Source organism: Pseudorca crassidens, chromosome 11 (assembly GCF_039906515.1).
Source record: "Pseudorca crassidens isolate mPseCra1 chromosome 11, mPseCra1.hap1, whole genome shotgun sequence".
Taxonomy (NCBI): domain Eukaryota; kingdom Metazoa; phylum Chordata; class Mammalia; order Artiodactyla; family Delphinidae; genus Pseudorca; species Pseudorca crassidens.
Window position 1 is genome coordinate 91,686,616 of NC_090306.1, and position 20,628 is coordinate 91,707,243.

Consider the following 20,628-nt stretch of genomic DNA (forward strand, 5'->3'; position numbering starts at 1 on the left):
CTGATTTTTGCGTCTCGTGTCTAGGTAGCCAGCCCTGAGCAGCTCCAGAGAGAGACGCCCTCAGACAGGGGACAGTTAGGAAGGCCGTGGTGTTCTGGGGAGACGTATTCGGAGACCCTGTGTTCCCTGGCTCTCCTCAGGGGTGTTTCACTGGTCCCCGTCCACCTTACACCTTTTCCTGCCGTGTCTCTATGACGTCACTTAAGACCAAACCAGCTCACCCTGAAAAGCAGCTCTGTGGAGCCCCGGAGCGGAGGCATTGGCTGCTGTGGCCCGTGTGGGAGGCGGGGCTACTGCTCTTGCTGCCAAAGGCTCAGGCTGCTCTTTCAGCACAGCCTCTGCTCCTTTGTGGTCTTGCTTCTGGGTTTGACTGCCTGAGGCCTGAGTGATGCCAGGCCCACCTGCTTTGCCCCTAGTCTGCTCGCTGCCTGAGGTTTGCTGTAGTACCCACTGCAGGAGCTCCACTCAGACTCAGTGCACGTGACCTGCACGGTGCTCAGAAGGGCTCTGTGCTCGGTTTAACGCCCTGCCGTCTCCATCTTGCAATTCTTCATAATTGTTGAACAGGGGTTCTGCACTTTCATTTTGCACCAAGCCTCACAAACTATGTAGGTGGTCTTGTTCAGACCCTACTAAGGCCTCAGGGCGCAGGCAGCCTCCCCAGCACGGGAATCTAAAGGAGATCACAGGGGTGTTCGGAAGAGACTTCAAGCAGGCAGGAGTTCTAATTTCAGGTTGGTGTTCACAAGGTCAAAGAAGGCTTGTGGACCTCCAGAAGCTGGAGAATGAATTCAAACATTCCTTTGGATGATGTGAATTTAGCAGGTTACCATCAGTTTTCCCAGTTACTCCCATAAATAAACGTAACGCCCACTGTACATGCAGTTTCTTACTGGTAGAATGTTGGAGGTGAGGGTCAAGCCCAATGAAGCAGAGAAGCAAACCTGGTCTCTGCAACTTAAGATCTTTCCTACCTGCCTGCCACAGCCTGAAATCCCCTTCTTATTAAATCCTTCCTTCAGATCCTGCCAGTAAACCAGAACCCCGCTCAAGTGCAAATGTTTCTACCTTCTCAGAGCTTGCTGCCTCAATTAGCAGCCCTGCCCGCATACTCCCCCATCACTCCAGATTGCCAGCTGCCCTTTCCTATAGCCCTTTCCTCTCAGTCTTCAGATAGAGGCCTCCCAGTCCTGCGGCTCAGGCAAACCGCCTTTCAAATTCTCTCCTTTCTCTCGGCCTAGCTCAATACCGCCAGCTCTTCACCTTTGGTCCTTTCCCTCCTCATCTCCTGCTCTCTGGCTTCCATCCTCTCAACCATTAAAACTGCCATCTCAAACACCACCCATCAAGGTTCAGAGTTTCATCAGCTTTGATCCTCTAGAAACAGGGCCACATATGAATTCTGGTAGCCTGAAGCCTTCAGGAGCCCTTCTTCCATAAAAAAACATTAAAAATTATCTTCGAAGACTGTGTTGTTATAAAGATAAGTATAATCCAGTCTGGATTGTATTTATTTTAAAATTCTTTTTTTTTTTTTTTTTTTTTTGCGGTACACGGGCCTCTCACTGTTGTGGCCTCTCCCGTTGCGGAGCACAGGCTCCGGACGCGCAGGCTCAGCGGCCATGGCTCACGGGCCCAGCCGCTCCGCGGCACATGGGATCCTCCCGGACCAAGGCACGAACCCGTGTCCCCTGCAGCGGCAGGCGGACTCTCAACCACTGCGCCACCAGGAAAGCCCCTAAAATTCTCATTTTAAAATATATTAAAACATTTTCATGGGTCCCTGAAGTCTCATAGGCTCTGGGCACTGTGCCTTTAGAATTTAATGGAGAAATTAGTCCTTCTTTGAAGGCCTGGGTAAAGTTGAGGAGAAAGCCTTCATGAAGTCTTTTATTTCTGGGAAGCCATATTACTTTTTGCTTTTATTGTTCCTTTTATTGGGAAAACAACATAGTTATAAAGAAAATTTTGAGGAAACAACCGACTCATAATCTCATAGTCTAACACAACCCTTCATTTGTAATTCACTTCCTTATCCAGATGGAAAGCTAGTTTACACGGCTGACTGTTGTGTTTATGCATTTCTGTATTCTGTTTATTCCATTTCGTATTATTTTATTGAAAACATTTTCCATGTTTCTACAATAGTCTTCCTAACCATCAATTTGACTTATGGTGATTGACTTATTTTTCTCTGTTGGTTTCCCAATCTTTTCAGACTAGGATTTCTTTGTCTGTTTTATTGCTTCCTTTTTGTCCTTTCATGGATTTAGTCTGGGCCACCTGATCATTCTGTATATCCTCCCCTGCCTCCCTCCGCCCCAGGTAGTCTGATTCATGGCTTCAGCTATGGGCTTTATTGGGCTGAGGAGAACGGGGTTTGCGGGTGGCTCTTCCCAGTGGTAATTAGTGTTCAATGATCTGTGTACATGACCTGCTCAAGCCCTTTCACACTGCATGGTTTGTGTTTGAGAGCCAGCCAGGCCGTGGGGCATGGTCTTGTTAAATTCTCCACTTTAGTAAAGGGATCAGAGTGTCAGAGCCTGAAGGTAAGTCAGAGATGATTTTGTCCAACTTCATTATTTTACAGATAAGGAAACTGAGGTTCAAAGAGGTTAACAGACTTGATCACGGTTCTGGAACCAGGGAGCAGGGATTTGAAACTTCATTCCTTGACCTCAAAGCTTCATGCTCTTTCTTCAATAGCATCCATTCTAAATTTGTTGAAGAGGAACTTTATTTTATACTGTTGTACCATTAGAATGAGAATTTACATTGTGGAATTAAATTTACAATAATTTTGTTGCCAAATTTATCTGAATATTGTCTGATGGGAAGAAAAAAGAAAAACTTCATAATTTTCAGTTAGGTCCATATTCTGAAATTATCTGGACTCTTATAGGAGAAATGTTTAAGTGATTCATGTTCTATTGAATGGTAACTTCACCTGTTTTGTTACTGTTCACTTGTCTCTAAGGTCTGTTGATTCACTTAGTACTACCATCCAACAGTCACATCAACTGAGCTTACCTGTTCAGAGATAAAGAGCAGATCAATCTTTGTCCCAAAATAGCCAGGGCAACATTGGTACTAGCAACCTGCAGAGAACAAAAGCGTACATTAGTAAGATGAGTGAATTTATCCATTTTGGCCATGAATATCATTACCTATGGTAGAAACATAAACTTCACTTTCACTCTCATCTCAAAAAATATTGGAAAGAAATAGCTCTAAAAATATTGTCTTGCAGGTAGGGAAACTAACTATAAAGACTTTTTGTTTGAAGATCTCCTTTAAATTATTTTTCCTTTTCTTCTAATCTCTCTTTTGCGTGTGTGGGGGGCAGTGGGGGGAGAGAGAGGGAGAGAGAGACGTCTCACTTAGGTTCATTGTTCAGTCATTTTCTCTCAGATTTTATTTGGCCTTCATCTACTCAAATAAACTTGAATTCTACCTTGACTGACTTATTTCAAGAAAAAAAGAAATTTGGTTATCAATGTAACTGAAGCAGAGGGAAGGGCACACAGGACGTGGAGAAGCGGGGAGAGCTATTTTACAACGTTTGGGGGTATGAGCACTGGCCTCCCATACCTACCCCCACCCCAGTCTCAACCCTGTCCTCTCTCCTAATCCATGGATCACATCCCATCCCTTCAAACATTTAGTAGACCCTGCTGGCCAGTGGTCTACTGCAGGAACAGGACTGGTATCCGTAGGCTGCCCTCCTGTCCCCGCAGACTTACAAAGTCCATGGAAAGGACGGTTTCTGCAGTCGAGTTCTTGGACTGGGTGAGTATCACGAAGGAGGCAGGGATGTCTAGGGTGAAGTTACCCGGTAATAAATTGACCACGGGAGGCTCTCTTGCCAAGACCTGTACCATGAAGGGCTGGGACAAGATGTACAGCTCTGCAATCTGCCCACATTCAGGGAAAGAAACAGAGATTGGGAGTCGTGAGTTGAAGAGGGGAAATAACAAATTTGGGGTGGCCTGTGGTGATTAAATCTTACATCATACAGTTAGAACAGAAAAAAACTCTTTAATAATTATAGCAATAACAACAAGATAATAATAATAACAGCTGCCATTTATTGAACACATACTGTGTGTCAGGCACCATGTCAGGACTTTCAGTATTATTGCATCTAATCTCCAAAAAATCCCTCTGAGGCAGGTTCTATCGGAATTCCCATTTCACAACTAAAGAAAATGAGTCTCAGAGAGGTTAAGTAATTTTCTCAAGGTTCCAGATGAGTAAGTTATAGAACTGGGATTCAAATCTAGGTCTGTCTGACTCAAGATCCTTGCTCTAAACCCAGGATGCTACACGAGCATCTCTCTGTCCTCCAGGGCAAACCTGAGCCTTTCAATATACTGTGTCCAATACTCAGATCCCATGACAGCATGATATTAATAGTTGTTTTAACTAAAGTCACAATGTGGCACTATTCCTTCCTTTCCCATTTAAGCTAATTATTTAAAGTGTGGTGGAAACTTATGGAAGGAACAAATGATTTATTCTGTGTACAATGTCTTTCCTAGTAACTTGTACTGTTCAGTTAATATTTGTGGATATCTGATTAAAAGAAAAACTCTTAAGAATGGAAATATGGATGCAAGCTTGGACCAGAAAGGAACATAAAGAAACAAAAAGTCTTCCAGAAGTAATTGCAGTGAAACCAAATACACCATTAAGGAGTCAAACCCTGAGCACTCACCCAGGAGAGCATGTTGCCAAGGCCTTGAGAGTTGCGAATCAAATGGTTGAAAATCTGGGAAATGAAGACCATCATGTCACTGCAAGGTTTTTACCTGGGTTGTATTTTCAGGGAAAATGCAGCATTCCCTGTAATTTTTATGAATCATGAAGCTGTTGCACCAAAAATGCCTAGTGTTTGAAGGTGACTGATTATTTTATAGCCCAACCACAGGAAATCTGAGGCCCAGAGAGGTAAAGTGACTTGTCCTAGGTCACACAGGAAGTTACATTGCTTTTGAGTAAGGGCCTTTTAACCTTAGGAACACAGTGTATATCTTATGGCTACGATCCATGTGTAAACATTGTACAGTGGTTAACAATGTCTTGTGTTATTGTCCTCTTTTTCAGAGGTTACTGAGACATGATGCATAAGCAATTTATCTTCATAGATGAATGGTTTTCAAGTCTGAAGCTAGAAGTGTCTAATTCTCAGTACTGTATAGCAGCTGGTGTTGCCATCAGCATTTTGAACACAAGATTTATAATTATTTGTATAATTAAGGCCTAGAGAATGAAAAGATACATAAGGAATGCTCAATAAAAGTTGTTAGTTGACTGGTAGAAGAGAGAGTTCTCATTATAAAAGGGAAGGGCATGACAGAGGATCAATGAATATCTGTGCTATTTACTGGTCATTGTAGATGTCAGTTGTAATTACTAACAGGAGAAATCTTTATGTTGGCATAACACAAATAATAAAATAATAATGATGATGATGATGATAATCAACACTTAGAGAGCATGTAGTCTGTGCTAAGCATTGGTCTGAATGCTTTACGTATATTTAAACCTCTTTAATGCCCATAACAACCCTATGAGTATGGAACATTATTATTCCCATTTTCCAAATGATGAAATCTGGCACAGAGAAGTTAAGTACATTGAAATTACCAAATTTTCATAGGTATTTGTCACAGGTAATAAGTAGTGGAGGGGCTTCTTGGTATTATTGAAGATCAGTCTAGAAGAACAGTGGCCCAGTATCATAAAAAGCTGAAATTAGCAGAACTGGAAACCCAACAACTCCCCAACTAGTATCAACATTCATTCCATAATCCCTTCATTCATTGTCCTGCTAGGAGTGATAATGTCTACAAAGGCCCAGGAATAGAAACTATGACATAAAACCCCCCATAATGGGATACTTATAACAAGATTAAATGTTGGTGTCGATTGTCATCATCCGTTAACTCTCCTAACCTTTTTTGTGGTGAGAGTGACGTTGAAAGCCCCAGCTGTAAAATAAGCATAGGACGCAGATTTAAAGAAATACTCGGAGATTCCAATGTAGATCATAGAGTCATTGTGTTCCGGGAGCACAAAAGGAACTGATGAGAAGGGGGGATCTGTGAGGTTTTCCAGGGGGTAGAATACGCCCTGTGGGGAAACAGAGAGAAAGACCAGTGTTATCAGGGGAAGACTCGAATGTGCAGGACTAAAGAAGGTGGACCCACTCAAGTCAGAATAAGGAATATTCCAGAAACTCAGTAGGGTTGAAAAAACCACGAGTCCTCTGACTCCTTGACTGGGGACTATGTTTCAGAGCTCTGATGACTTCTTGAGCATATCTGAGTGTGTCTGTCCACCCTGGGGTGTAATCCAGTGAGAAGTTCCTTGTTAGTCCTCTTCTCAGAGACAGGAAGGCAGGTGAATGTAGCTGGAGGGGACAGCTCTGAATAGTTCCTGAAGTGTCATGTAGAGATGTCAAACTTTTGACCTTCAAAATCCATAACTTCTGAGCATCTGGGGCATCACAGAAAGACTCAGAAGGACCCAGGATTCTAAATGGCTCAAAGCATTTTTGTGGCATTTTTACTGCTGCCTTCATAAGGTATAGGCTGTTATTACAAAATGGTGTCTTGTGTAATATTTAACTGAGTTGAATGACTCTGATTGAAACATAAGCCAACATACATTAAAAAAAAAAAAACCAATGGGGGCTTCCCTGGTGGTGCAGTGGTTCAGAGTCTGCCTGCCAATGCAGGGGACACAGGTTCGTGCCCCGGTCCGGGAAGATCTCACATGCCGCGGAGCGGTTAGGCCCGTGATCCATGGCCGCTGGGCCTGCGCGTCCGGAGCCTGTGCTCTGCGACGGGAGAGGCCACAACAGTGAGAGGCCTGCGTACGGCAAAAAAAAAAAAAAAAAAAAAAAAGAATTCGCCTGCCAATGCAGGAGACACGGGTTCAAGCCCTGGTACGGGAAGATCCCACATGCCTCTGAGCAACTAAGCCTGCACGCCACAACTACGGAGCCTGCGCTCTAGAGACTTCAAGCCACAACTACTGAGCCCACTTGCCACAGCTACTGAAGCCCGCGTGCCTAGAGCCCATACTCTGCAACAAGTGAAGCCACCACAATGAGAAGCCCACGCACCACAACGAAGAGTAGCCCCCCAACAAAAAATAAATAAATTTTAAAATAAATTATATTTACTTTGGGACAAAAGCACAGTTAATCACTTTTCTAGAATCAGCAAACACTATTTTTTTTTTTTTTTTTTTTTTTGCGGTACGCGGGCCTCTCCCTGCTGTGGCCTCTCCCGTTGCAGAGCACAGGCTCCGGATGCGCAGGCTCAGTGGCCATGGCTCATGGGCCCAGCCGCTGCGCGGCATGTGGGATCTTCCCGGACCGGGGCAGGAACCCGTGTCCCCTGCATCAGCAGGCAGACTCTCAACGACTGCGCCACCAGGGAAGCCCAGCAAACACTATTATCATGTGTTAATGGCCCTGACAGAGTTCAGCAGCCCTCAGTTAGATCGACTAACCTGAGAGCTAGGAATAGAACTATCTATATTTATAGTCTACGGATCTGTTGAGCCCTAATAAATGCAGACTATTCTACTTGCTGCCCCTTAGTCTGCAGCCCTACTCCCAGAGGCAGAGACATCTCGATGCTTCTCTTGAAGAAGGCAGACATATGCTATGCAATCCAAGCAATCATTTACCAGTCCAGAAGATGTTCAAGAGTCGTTTCAAGGAGCATAAACATGAGAGAACTGCTTGAAAGAAAATTAAACTGTTGGAAGAGAATGTGGTTATATTTCCCTCTGCATGTAATATTTGTTCCTTGAATAGTGGTATTGATAGCCAAGCTTAGGACTCTGATGATGATAAAATTACCTTCAAATTCAGATCAATGTAATTCTCAGTAATTTCTGGAGAACTGATTAGGGAATAATCCAGCAGGGTATAGTTGTCAACGCTTCTTAAAACTAAATAACAAAGAAAAAAGAAAATTTACATTTATTAAAGGTATAGTATAACACATGGTTAATATTTATCCAGAACAAGTTTTTAATCCTCTGTTATTTAAAACAAAATTAACCCTTACCCTGTTTCATAAATAATACTTGCTCCCTTTTCAAAACCCAGGAAAAGTAGATAAATCAAAAGAAGAAAGTAAAAACTCTTCTTTATCACACTGCCCTGAGAGAACCATCAGTAAAATTTTGGTACATAGCCTTTTATGCATGCTCCCAGAAGTAAAGAAATTTGCCCACAGCAACCTAGGACATGGCAATCCTCCACTGGTTCTTTCCTCATCTTTTCTACATCTTCTTTCTCTTTCCCTACCTCTCCAATCTGTTCTTTTTTATTCATCTATCTGCATCCACTCATCAATCCATCTGTCCAGCCATCATCTCCTTTCATCCCTTTATCAAGTTAATATTTATGAACCTAGTGTGAGTTAGGCACTGTGCTCGGTGTTGAGAACACGGAGAAGACTCAACGTCCCTGCCCTCAATGAACTCACAGTCTGAAGGAGGAGACAGACATATAAACAGGAAATTATAATACAGCGTAATAAGAGCAGATCTGTAACTGAGCTCCAGAGGGCCTACTACAAACATAGTCTTATAGTCTTCCCCATCTTGGTATCAGTAATTCCACTCTTCCAATTTTCTAGTTGCTCAGAGTAAACCCTGGCCTCATGCCTGACTCCCCTCATGACCCACATTCAATGTGTCAGCAAATACCACTGTCCCTACCCTCCAGGTACATCCGAAACCTGAACATATCTCACCATCTTCGTCACTCCATCCAGGTCACTGCCTTCCTTGCTCGTATAGGTCACTGCACTAGCCTCTTAAGTGGTCTCCCTGCTTCCACCCCTGAATCCTGTCCTATTATTAATAGAGAGAAACCAGAGGGATCTCCTTAAAATATAAGTCAGCTCATGAAAGCTGTGCTCAGAACTCTCTCAGGACTTCCCATATCAGATGAAGAGCCAGGCTTTGTAGTGACCTACAGAGCCCTGAAGGTCTAGCCGTCTGCTTTCTCCTCGTTCCCTCTGCTCTCGGGATGGACTTCTCAACATCCCTCAATGCGCCCGGCAGTGCTCCCACATGGGCCTTTGAGCCTGCCGTTTCCTCTGCCTGGAATGTTCTTCATCCAGATCTAGGAGCGGCGTACTCCCTACTTCATTCAGGTCTTTAATGCCAGCTGCTCAGTGGCGCCTCTCCTGGCCATGCTATTTTAAACAGAAACCCCTCGTCAGCTCTTTCCCTGCTTTATTTTTCTTCTTACCACTTATCGCAACGATACCATAGATTTTACTTATTATCTTGCCGGCTGGCTGTCTCCTCTCACTAGCCCCATGAGGGCAGGGATTTCTGTCTCACAGGCTTACTGCGGCATCCCCAGCACCAAGAACAGCACCCAGCCTATTACAGGGGCTCAGCATACCGTGGCAGGGTGCGGGGGCGGGGGGGGGGGCGTAAGTGGATGGAGTGCAAAGAGAGATCTGCCCCGAAGTGTCATGTGAGCGTTGAGGAGGCGGGACTTTGGGGTGTGGGCTGTCAGGTAGGATTTCTTGGGAGAGACTATGCCTGAGCTGAGCCTTCAGAGCTAGAGGAGTGAACAGGACAAGGGATGCCTGCGGGGTAGGGAGCAGAAGGGGCTGCATCCCTCGGGGCTTAGCACAGTGCTGGCAAAGAAATGGGTGCCCTGTAAATATCTCTTAAGTGAATAGATGGATGGAGGGGAGGAAGAGAAAGCTCTTCTAGGCAGAGAGGACAGCATGACTGGAGGCAAGGTGTGAGGCGGTAGAAGCAGTTTGATCGCAGACAAAGGTGCAAGATGAAGCCCAGAGAGGCGAGAGGGAGCCAGAGCACGGCAGGTGGGTCTCGCAGTCCATGTTAAGGTATTTGGACTTGATCCTGAAGGCAGCTATAGGAGCCACTGGAGGGGTTAGAACCAGGGGATAACTGGTCAGGATGAGCATTCATCATTCTGAAGAGGATGGATTTAGCCCCAGAGCTGGGATTCAGGCTCACGACAGTTTAATTCTTTGCCTTGCATCTAGTTTCCTGAAGTCACCCCCACCTGCAGTGAAGCTGGTTAGCAGCAGAAAAGAGCGGGACCTGCACACGGGCAGGTCCTCCCATGCACCTTCCTGCGGTGCTAGTTTGCAGAGGGGAAAGCAGACGGGGGAGCTGGAGCAAAGCACACCTGGAGAGCACCTGCGTGTGAAGGTGGGAGGAGAAACACCCAGAAGAGACAGTTCTGGGACTCACCCTCCAGCATGCTGAGGTTGGCATTCAGTGCCTCCACCTCACTTGTGATAATGGGACAGAGCTGGCCATAAAAGGAATAAAAAAAAAATGCAGGTTATCACATTGTACTGGAAACCACTGTTTAAGGGCCTAGACCCCAACAAAGGCCTTCCAGTGAGGAGACATTCTCCCTTTGGACTCTCCCTTAAATTAGTTGATGCCTATGGGCCTCAGGTTCCGTATGTATGGGTGGCATGACATAGAATGCTGGCTCAACTTCATAGCAACCGGGACCACACCCACTCAGCCCCATAAAAGAACAAGCCCTTGGCTTTCATCTCTGCAGCATGACAGGGCATGTGCCCCAGTCCATGTTAGTGCTACGACACCTGGGGAACCTGCTGCCTGCACGGCTGAGCCTCTCCCAATGGCAGGGATGCCCCTGCCTGCCACCTCTGCCATCAGCATGCCAGGCCCTGCCAGGGAGAGTTAGAGCAGGGCCTTTATTTCCTTGCTGGGCTGCTCGGAGAGCCCATTAGATCAGACATCTATTTAGATCAGAGCCCCTTTTGGAATTAGAAAATCAATTTTGAATCAGACCCAAGCACATCTGTAGGAAGCAAGAAGAGTATCAAGCTCGATGCCGTGTGCCAGGAGTGTGCTGAGCACGCAGTGTGGTGGTTACTAGCAGAGGCTCAGGAGCCTGGCTGCCTGGGGTTGAATGCCTTGGCAAGTTACTTGTACTCTCTGGCCTCAGTTTCCTCATCTGCAACGTGGGGATGATAGCTGTATCTACTGCGTCAGGTGATTGTGAGTAAAAATTGAGGCAATCCATGTGAGATTGCCCAGCTCAGAGTAAGCATTCAGTAAATGTTAGCTGTTGCCAACCTCATTTCATCCTCACTACAGTCCTGAGAGGCAGGCACTACTGGCCCCTATTTACAGATGGAAAACAGAAGCTTGGAGAGGGTAAGCGAGTTGCCAGGAGCTAGATCAGTAGGATGTGAGATCTGGCCTGACGTGGCTACACAGCTGTGGTCTGAGCACCCTTGGCCTTTTCTAGCGGCACAGAGGGAACCTAGAAGCAAAGCATCTACGATCTCTAAGTCATACACAAGCTCCAGGCAAACTTAACTATTGGCTTCTTGTCGGAGGCCAAAGGACCATGCCTTGTTTTGAACAAAGGAATGATCAAGTGTGGGGTCCCTGAAAGCAACAGCACTGTTTCCCAGGCACTCTTCAATATGCACATCCACTGGCACTCAGCACCTTTCAGGTAAGGACGGGAAAGGCTGCGAAGCTTCAGTGTCCCCTGACCAGCCGGACAACCTTGTTAGACAAGCTGCTTGACGTCTCTGTGTGTTGATTTCCTCACTGACATTCATTATGCGCCTACTGCCTTCCAAGTGCTGAACTGAACACAAGGGGGCTGGAGACAGCCAGACACCATCCTTGCCCCTCTTTTCCAGAAAGGAATCTCCCTTCTTTTCCCGTCCTCCTCACCTCTCTCCTTGTCTCCCCAGAAATGTGGGTAAAGCGTTCAGGGAAGATATTGTCAGGAACGGAAACAGGGCACATGGCCAATTCCATCTTTCCCTTCCTCGGACACTGACTTCTGGCATCAAGATACTTGGATGCCATCTTAACGTATACTGTTTCACTTGGCTGGGAATATTCTTTCTTCTTTCCCGTTCCTTACTTATTCAATTCCTACCTATATTTGAAGGCTCAGTTCAAGTCCTGCACTCTCCAAAAATATCTCCCAGGATAGGATACTCCTAGGCTCTATTTACTTAATCTTTCCAGTTCTCTGAACCCCCTCAGTCCAACCGAATGACCATGTAAGTATGTACGAAATTCAAATACTTATTCAGTTGCAGTTTCACAAGTCTGAGCTGGTTTTTCCTAAACAGACAAGTTTATTCCTTTTCCATATCCTCAACAGACTCTAGCCTAGAGTGCTGGGCATGTAGTAGGTACACAATAAACGAACTCTTTTTGACTGTTTGCCCACCCTGGGGCGAGGACTTGAGGGAGGGAATGCTGTACTATTTATCTCTGCAGCCCTAGCACCTACCATTCTGTTTGGCACACAGTAGGCACTTGAGAAACTACTAAGTTGCAAAGGATAATGTGTGTGAAAGTGCCTTAGATGGTGCTTAGCACGCGGTAGGTGCTCAGGAAAGGTTTAGTGACTAAAAGCTAATCAAAGCACGGCAGAACTGCTGCTGATGGCATGTTACTATGGCTGTATAGCCTCTAAAGACTTACCATTTTATTTAAGTTCTTTAGAATGGGTTTCTCCATGGGCTCAGCAAAGGAGTTATATAGGACACTAGGAAAAAAGAGATTACAAAAGGGCTTACACAGGATCATATCTGCCAGTTCATAACTGCCCCTAGGTGCCACGTGAGAACCCAGCTCCAGACTGTCCACTGCCCACCAGGGTGCTCACCTGAGCTCTCCAGAAAACGAGATGTCATTGCGGCTCACTTGGGCATTGCAGTCTTGGAGCTTCAGGACTGGGTGACCAAAGTCATTCCGGGCCAGGACAAGTATACCGGTGAAGTAGACCCCAGAGAGAAGCAAGTTAGCTCCTCCTGTGTCTTGGCTGTTGAGGGAAGAAGTGCAAGGTTACCCAAGCCTGGGCTGGGGTGCAGATGGATCTTGTTTCTCTGATTAGCCATAGAATCTAAGCCCCAGGAGGGCAGGAACTTCATCACCTCTGGATTCCTGGCACCTACAACAGGTAGGGGTGAATATTTACTGAACAAATGAAGTAACAAATATGTGAATGGTGACAGCTCTAGGAACCTTGCATTTATTTCATCTTGAGTGCGCTGGCCCCCATAGTGGTTGAGCATGTATTAGGCACCATTCATATACGATGCTTGTTTGGAGGAAGAACATAGGGGTCAAGGTGGCCACACCTTATTTAGGAGGGGCATAGATGGGGAGGTGACACTTAGATGTCATCTGTGAACTCCTTGAGGGAGTGGTGCTATTCATCTCCATGCCCCAGGATTTAGCTCATGGCCTGACACAGAATAAGCACTCAATCTATGGTTGATGAGTCAGCAAAGAAATGAATAATACATGAATCTATGTTTCTTATGGGGGAACATATTATATCCCTACCGTCTACGAGACTGGAGTTCTTGAGACAGGGATGAATGGTACTCAGTACCATTTATAAATGGATACAGTCAGTAGGTACTCAGTAAATGGATACTGAATGACCAAATGGATGAATGAATGTGTCATCCTGGGGCATCAACCAAGGCAGACCTAAACATTACACCCACACAGTGACTTACACATAGTAGGTGGTTTGTAACCGTACCATGAATTTGATCCTTTTTTTTTATCTTCTTTTCTGGCCACAGCCCATGGCATGTGGGATCTTAGTTCTCTGACCAGGGATCAAACCTGTGCCCCCTGCAGTGGAAGCGGGGAGTCTTAACCGCTGGACTGCCAGGGAAGTCCCAGGAAATCTTAAATGACATGCTGATCAGTGGCTCTGCCTTTAAGGGAAGGATGCTTTTCAGCCCCCTCCTCCCTGCCCTCAGTAGAGATATTCTGATTTAAATCTCTCCTGGAAAGATGCTCTTGAGAAAGATGGTTAATGGCTGAGGGAAAGAAGCCTAACGTCAAACACATTGGCAACTTTATCTACTTCTGATTTCTTGCTCCGTCTCCCCCAGAACAGCAGTAGACTTCTCAGTGGAATACTCACAAAAGTGGAGACTTGATTTCCCAGTCTGTGCTGATGTTGGCAGTGCCGTGCTTGATCAGGGCCCTGATTCCCACCCCAGGCACAAAGGCTAGTGAAGTATTTGGAAGTGAAAAGGCATCGATTTTTATGCTGTAAAACAGGAAACAGAGGAGTTAGTGCAACTCAGCCAGCACATCTCTAAGTAAGGCAAAATCGGAAATGCAGTGGTAGAACTCCCAAGATGGGCAATTGTGAATTCCTATAGAGCAGGGGTCCCCAACCCCCGGGCCACGGGCCGGTACCGGTACACAGCCTGTTAGGAACCGGGCCGCACAGCGGGAGGTGAGTGGCGGGCAGGCGAGCGAGCCCTTCATCTGCCGCTCCGCATCGCTCCCCAGGAAACGGGTCCCTTGTGCCAAAAAGGTTTCGGACTGCTGCTATAGAGGAAGGACCCTTAGGTATGCAGTGCAGCCTCACGGCACTGCCTTCTAATTCCTCTCACACCCTTGGCAGGAAGCCCCTTGTATCTAGCTGAGGGGAGAAATGAGCAAGTTTAGGAACAGATTTGCAAACAGTCAATCGACTTCTTTAGTTTCTTTAAAGACAAAACACTGCCATCATTATTTTCCCCTTCAGCTGTCCCAGTGTTTCTCAATGCGGGAAACATTAACATTTTGTTTGTTTGTTTGTTTGTTTTTGTGGTATGCGGGCCTCTCACTGTTGGGGCCTCTCCCGTTGCAGAGCACAGGCTCCGGATGTGCAGGCTCAGCGGCCATGGCTCACGGGCCCAGCCGCTCCGCGGCATGTGGGATCCTCCCGGACCGGGTCACGAACCCGTGTCCCCTGCATCGGCAGGCAGACTCTCAACCACTGTGCCACCAGGGAAGACTAACATTAACATTTTGGATGGGACAACTATTTTTTTGTAGAGGACTGTTGTACAAATTGCAGGATATTTGGCATATGTACCAACTAAATGCCAATCGTGTCCCTCCCCCCACCCCTAAATCATCAGGACGATAAACAGCATGCCTTCCTCCCAAATGTCCTCTATGTGGACAGTATCTTCCCTAGTTGAGAAATTTATTTTAGAGCATTAACTCCCCCTAGGATTCTCTGAGCTGTCACACAGGTAACTAGAGGCAGTAGGTGGCATGCAACATACATAGGTAGATGGCCACGTGCATTATGTTAAGTTATTAGTATGACCATCTATTGAGCAATTACTACCTGCTAAACACTGGAGTAAGCACTTCACATGTGTTACCTCATTTTAACCCTCACCATAATCCTATGAGGCTGCTGCTGATTTTGCAATCTGCAATTCAGAGATGAGAAGATTAGAAACTTGGCTGAAGTCATAGATAAGTGGTAGAACCAGACCTGGAAGCCTCCTCAATCTGTCTTCAGGCTTCTTAACCAGGAGGCTATGGCACTTCGTGCACCGTGCAAAGGGCACTGGGCTCGGAGCCACGTTTTGTGCTAGCTGTACAACCTTGGGCAAGGCACTTAACCTCCTTCAGTCAGTCACTGAAAAGAAGTGTGACTCATGGGAAGGTTGAGAAGACAAAATGAAGCCATCTGTGTATAACTGTTGCACGGGAGAAAGCACTGTTATGAACTAAGATTAGGGAAAATTTTAAAATGTGACAGCCAATAAGAAATGATTATTTGTTATTTCCTCTTTTCTGCATCCTTTCCTACCTATTCTCTGTCAAATATCCTGAGGATCACTGTGAAAAGAGGATGGTAGAGATTAATGTATCTTGGAAATATTTTCATTTTGATACGTATAGGTCTAACTCATTCTTTGTAATTGCTGCAGAGTAATCTAAGCTATGGATTAAAAAAAATCATTGCTTTGTGGGTAGACATCTAGGTTGTTTCCAGTATTTCTGCATTATAAACAGTGCCACAGTGAACATCCCCATATATGCTGTTTGTGTAGATGTTTCTCTAGAGAGGGTGCTGAGAAGTGGAATTGTTGGGTCAAAAAGCATGCCTAAAAAAATCCTTAAAAATCACCTCCTAAAATAGCACTGTCTAGGGGCTTCCCCGGTGGTGCAGTGGTTGAGGGTCTGCCTGCCGATGCAGGGGACACGGGTTCGTGCCCTGGTCCGGGATGATCCCATATGCCGCGGAGTGGCTGGGCCCGTGAGCCATGGCCGCTGAGCCTGCGCGTCTGGAGCCTGTGCTCCGCACTGGGAGAGGCCACAACAGTGAGAGGCCCGTGTACTGCAAAAAAACAAAAAAAACAAAAAAAACCCCACTGTCTAATAGAAATATAATGTGAGCCGTATATGTAATTTAACATTATCTAGACACATTAAAAATGGGAAATATTATAATTTGAACATGTAATCAATATAAAAATTGTTAATGAGATATTTTATTTTCCTTTTTCAAAAATAAACAAAATACAGTATGTGTTTTATATTCATGATGTACCTCAATCTAGATATTGCATTTTCAACAGAAATTCTTGACCTGTATTTAGAGCTGATAAAATTTTCAATTGAAAGAGTAAACTTACATACTCAAATTGTTCCAGACTTAAAAGTTCTTCAGTAACTGAATCATGTGAGTTTTTAAATTAAAACTGAAATTAAAAATCCAGTACTCAGTTGCACTAATCATACCTCAAGTGCTCAATAGTGACATGAGGCTAGCAGCTCCTGTTTGAACAGCACAGGTCTGAAATTATTGTACCAGTTTATCTGCTCCCACTAGCAATGCATGGGAATACCTGTTTCTCCTCATCTTTACCTTCACTTTATATTACAGGAATCACCCTGGTTTTTCTGCTGTGGCATTATCATCAGTGTAATTAAATCATTAGATTTGTAAATATATATTTAATGTTCATCTCTCTCACTGGACACTAAAGGCGTATCTGTGTCATTCACTACACTATACCCTATGCCTAGAACAAAGCCTTAGTACACAGTAGGTGCTCAACAAATTCTTGTTGAATGGCTGACTGTATTATAATTAGAGCATCTGTCATATTAGACCATGAGGCAAACGAAGCCAGAGGCCAGAGTTAAGGATAGGGGAACAGAAAAATACAAGACAGTTGTATTCTGATGAAACTGTGGGGCTTCAATAGGATTCTTCAACTGTTTTTTTGGGGCGGGGGGCATAGTTGCTTTACAATGTAGTGTTAGTTTCTGTTGTACAACGAAGTGAATCAGCTATATGTATACATATACCCCCACCCCGCTTGAACCTCCCTCCCACTACCCACCTCATTTCATCCATCTAGGTCTCCGCAGAGCACCGAGTTGAGTTCCCCGCGCTATACTGCAGGTTCCCACTAGCGATCTGTTTTACACATGGCAGTGCACATATATCAACCCCAATCTCCCAATTCATCCTCCCCACTGTGTCCACACACCCATTCCCTATGTCTGTGTCTCTATTCCTGCCCTGAAAATAGGTTCTTCTGTACAATTTCTCTTCAGAGCTTCTTATTTGTGAGACAAAAATGAACCCCTATTTCATCTAAGTCACACTAGTTTTGTTATATTCGGCTGAACATTTTTCCTGGTTCGTACCATCACCCCTACATACCCCAGGGAGCTGAAAGATCTCTGCTTTAACCTATTTCTATTCTTGTTCCAAAACACCTGATGTTTGTCAAAGATGTTTATCAGTTACACCTCAAAGGAAACTCTACAGTCGTCCGCCCTGAATCAGTTCCAGCCTAAGTGCAAAGAGCAGCGTCTGTGCCAAGGAAACGTAGAAGCGCCCAAAAGTTGCCTTTGCCTCGTCACCGTGCTAAGATCTCCGCCCAAAGAGGGGACTCGTACTTTGCTAGGCACAATGAGTGCCGGGCGCAAGGGACTGCGCATGCAGCACTGTTCCTGGAAATCTCTGCCCTTTTCCCCAGTTTCTGATGATGCACTGGCCTCTTACTCCTTAAACATCTCCCACTTTCCTCCCATGGGGAGAAGGTGTCTTTAGAGCATGAGCTCTCCCTTCTCCATTCCTTGATCAACGAATACAGTTTCTGCTCTGCTTTGCCAAACCTTGTCTCATTCATCTGGCATGAGAAGGACCCAGTTGGGGTCCACCCAATCTGAGAGGGTGGGTAACAATATAAATACAATCTCAAAACCCTTGGCTTGGGTGAGACAAGGATCTGGATCAATGTGGCAATTCCATTGTTCTTACACTGATGGTCTATGCTGTCACTAAGTATATCAGCTAATCCGTGTTCAGCAGCTTCAGTTTTATGAAGTATCTTCACATTTGTTACATCATCTGCTTTTTATTGTTTACTGATTCCGACAGTTGATTTTATTGCTGTAACATGGTAGAAAAGATTATAGCTGCCACCAGAATTCTTCTTAGGAAGAGAAGTTTATTGGTGGGAAAATTACTTGGAAAAGTATTTAGGATGATCCTTTGGTACCCAGGAGTGGGTGGAACTGCTATGCATGAGCCCAGGGGAAGAAACTGACGTTGCTCCAGAGAAGGAGAGGAGGTCTAGATAGCAAGAGGGCAGAAAGCATGTGCCTTGTAATCCACTCCTATGACCTCTGAAGTTTTGACTAAACTTTACAAAATAAGACAAGATGTAGTGAGAGCAGATTTGTTTGTGAGACTGATATTGAACCCTGCAACTAAGTTTATGGGGATAGGGGTAGCAATGGAATGAACAAGAATTTCATTTAGAATTCTGGGGGCAAGGTGCCCACAGCCGACATCTGCATCGAATTAGAACTCTCATTTTAGGAATGAGGAGAGGGCACTGAGTCTCTGAGCAGATGCGCCAGGTACACACAACGAGTGTGCAGCAGAGATGTGACTTGGACCCACGCGTTCTGACCCAAACACCACATGCCGGCTCCATGACCCCTTTTTCTTGGGTGATTTATCTGATAAGCCTTTCACCAAAGGTTGGTTAACTTCTACTCCATCCTGGTGTTACACCAGGACTCACGGTGGCGTATCCACAACCCTGAGATTTTAAAGATTAATTTCACTGCTAAAAAGGTTCTTCTCTTTTACTTACTTTATAAGCTTGTAGTTCATATAATCAATTTTCAGAAATTTAGGAGATTCAGAACCTTTTAAATCTGGGATTTTTCTTTCCTTGACCATTTGCTCAATCATCTCCACCCCAGCTTGAATGCCTGTGAAGCAACCAAAGAAAATGTTTATTGATAACAAAGATGATGATGGCATAATATCATTAAACACACAAGTTAAATTTATTAAGTAAGCCATGCTCTTAGATACTGAGAAAACAGGATTCTAACAAGGTGGTTATTATTGTCCCTACTTTGCAGAAGAAGACACTGGTCCTCAGAGAGGCTAGTAAAATTGTCCAAGAACCCAGAGCTAACAGCATGGGAGAATGTTAACACAGGACAGTGTTATAGGAAAAGTACAAAGTATTATCGTTATCCAATTTCACAGATGAAGAAACTGAGCCTCAAAGAGGTTAATTCTTGCCTAAGTCACACAGCTAAGAACTGGGGGAGCCAGTAGTCAAATCTGGCAATTTGGCTCCAGAATCTATGCCTGATGGCCGGTTCCAGACAGTTATTCTACACTGTCCTTTTTCCCTCCTAGATTCTTTAAATTCAGGAATTTTGGACTGGAGGTCCATGGACTGTTGGGAACACTTGAAGCCCCTGAAATTCTAATGAAAGATTGTGAGTGGGTCATGTGTATGTGTATCTATCTCATTTTTTAGGGGAAAATTTTCCAGGGTTCACATTTTATTTTTTTATTTGCAGTACGCGGGCCTCTCACTTGTGGCCTCTCCCATTGCGGAGCACAGGCTCCGGACGCGCAGGCTCAGCGGCCATGGCTCACGGGCCTAGCCGCTCCGTGGCATGTGGGATCCTCCTGGACCGGGGCACGAACCCGTGTCCCCTGCATCGGCAGGCAGACTCTCTACCACTGCGCCACCAGGGAAGCCCCAGGGTTCACATTTTAATCAGATTCTCAAAGGATCCCAGCACTCCAAAAAGGTTAGCAACCACTGCTTTTGTTTAATCCTGGAATAAACCCATCTTTATATAATAGCACCACAGAACACATTTCTCTGAGCTCGTGGAGAAACAGAGCCCTCTTCCACATTAAAGAGCTTGAGAAAAGTAACTTAGTAATGAAGAATGATCTTTTCATTTTTACCTTCTCAAGGAGGAAGTTTTGCTTATACCCCTTCCTTTACAGCTTAAGCTCACTTCCACTTATCCTATCCTTTTTGGAGATTAAGAAGAGCAGATTTTATCCTCTATAATACTGTGAATAATACTGTAATATGGAGAAGTAAAGACAGAATGTAAAGGATGGAACGATGGAACCGAAGGCACCATCAGACAGCCTAGGTTTGAATCCCAGCCCTCACTTACTAGCTGTGTGACTCCGCAAGTTACAAAATCTCTCTGTCCTTCGCTTTCCTCATCTGTAACGTGGGGACATTAGCAACTGTGGAGGTGTCTGTTCACATATGTGAAAATAACAGTAGGTAATATTTGTTGGGCATTTGCTATTGTGAGATTCTGTTCCAAGTACTTTACATGCTCTAAGATGTTCATTGTGTATGCATGTGCGGGGGAGAGAGAGAGGGAAAATATGAATCTGTGACGATGTTTGGATATGCCTATTGTTAAGGTGATTATTTTTTAGACAACACCTTT

The 20,628-nt window shown here is 45.0% G+C and overlaps 1 protein-coding gene across 4 annotated transcripts in view; it reads right to left on the reverse strand.

Annotated features, from left to right (window-relative positions):
* BPIFC (BPI fold containing family C) overlaps positions 1-20,628 on the reverse strand; it is a 54,790-nt gene that overhangs the window by 15,307 nt on the left and 18,855 nt on the right. For all 4 annotated transcript variants that reach the window (XM_067697873.1, XM_067697872.1, XM_067697874.1 and 1 more), the window contains 10 exons: positions 18,990-19,110; positions 13,991-14,119; positions 12,710-12,865; positions 12,526-12,589; positions 10,276-10,336; positions 7,880-7,971; positions 5,959-6,135; positions 4,718-4,771; positions 3,744-3,914; positions 3,031-3,098 (listed from right to left, as the gene is read on the reverse strand). In XM_067697873.1, coding sequence (XP_067553974.1) covers positions 3,031-3,098; positions 3,744-3,914; positions 4,718-4,771; positions 5,959-6,135; positions 7,880-7,971; positions 10,276-10,336; positions 12,526-12,589; positions 12,710-12,865; positions 13,991-14,119; positions 18,990-19,110 — 1,093 coding nt within the window. The remainder of the gene's footprint in view (positions 1-3,030; positions 3,099-3,743; positions 3,915-4,717; positions 4,772-5,958; positions 6,136-7,879; positions 7,972-10,275; positions 10,337-12,525; positions 12,590-12,709; positions 12,866-13,990; positions 14,120-18,989; positions 19,111-20,628) is intronic.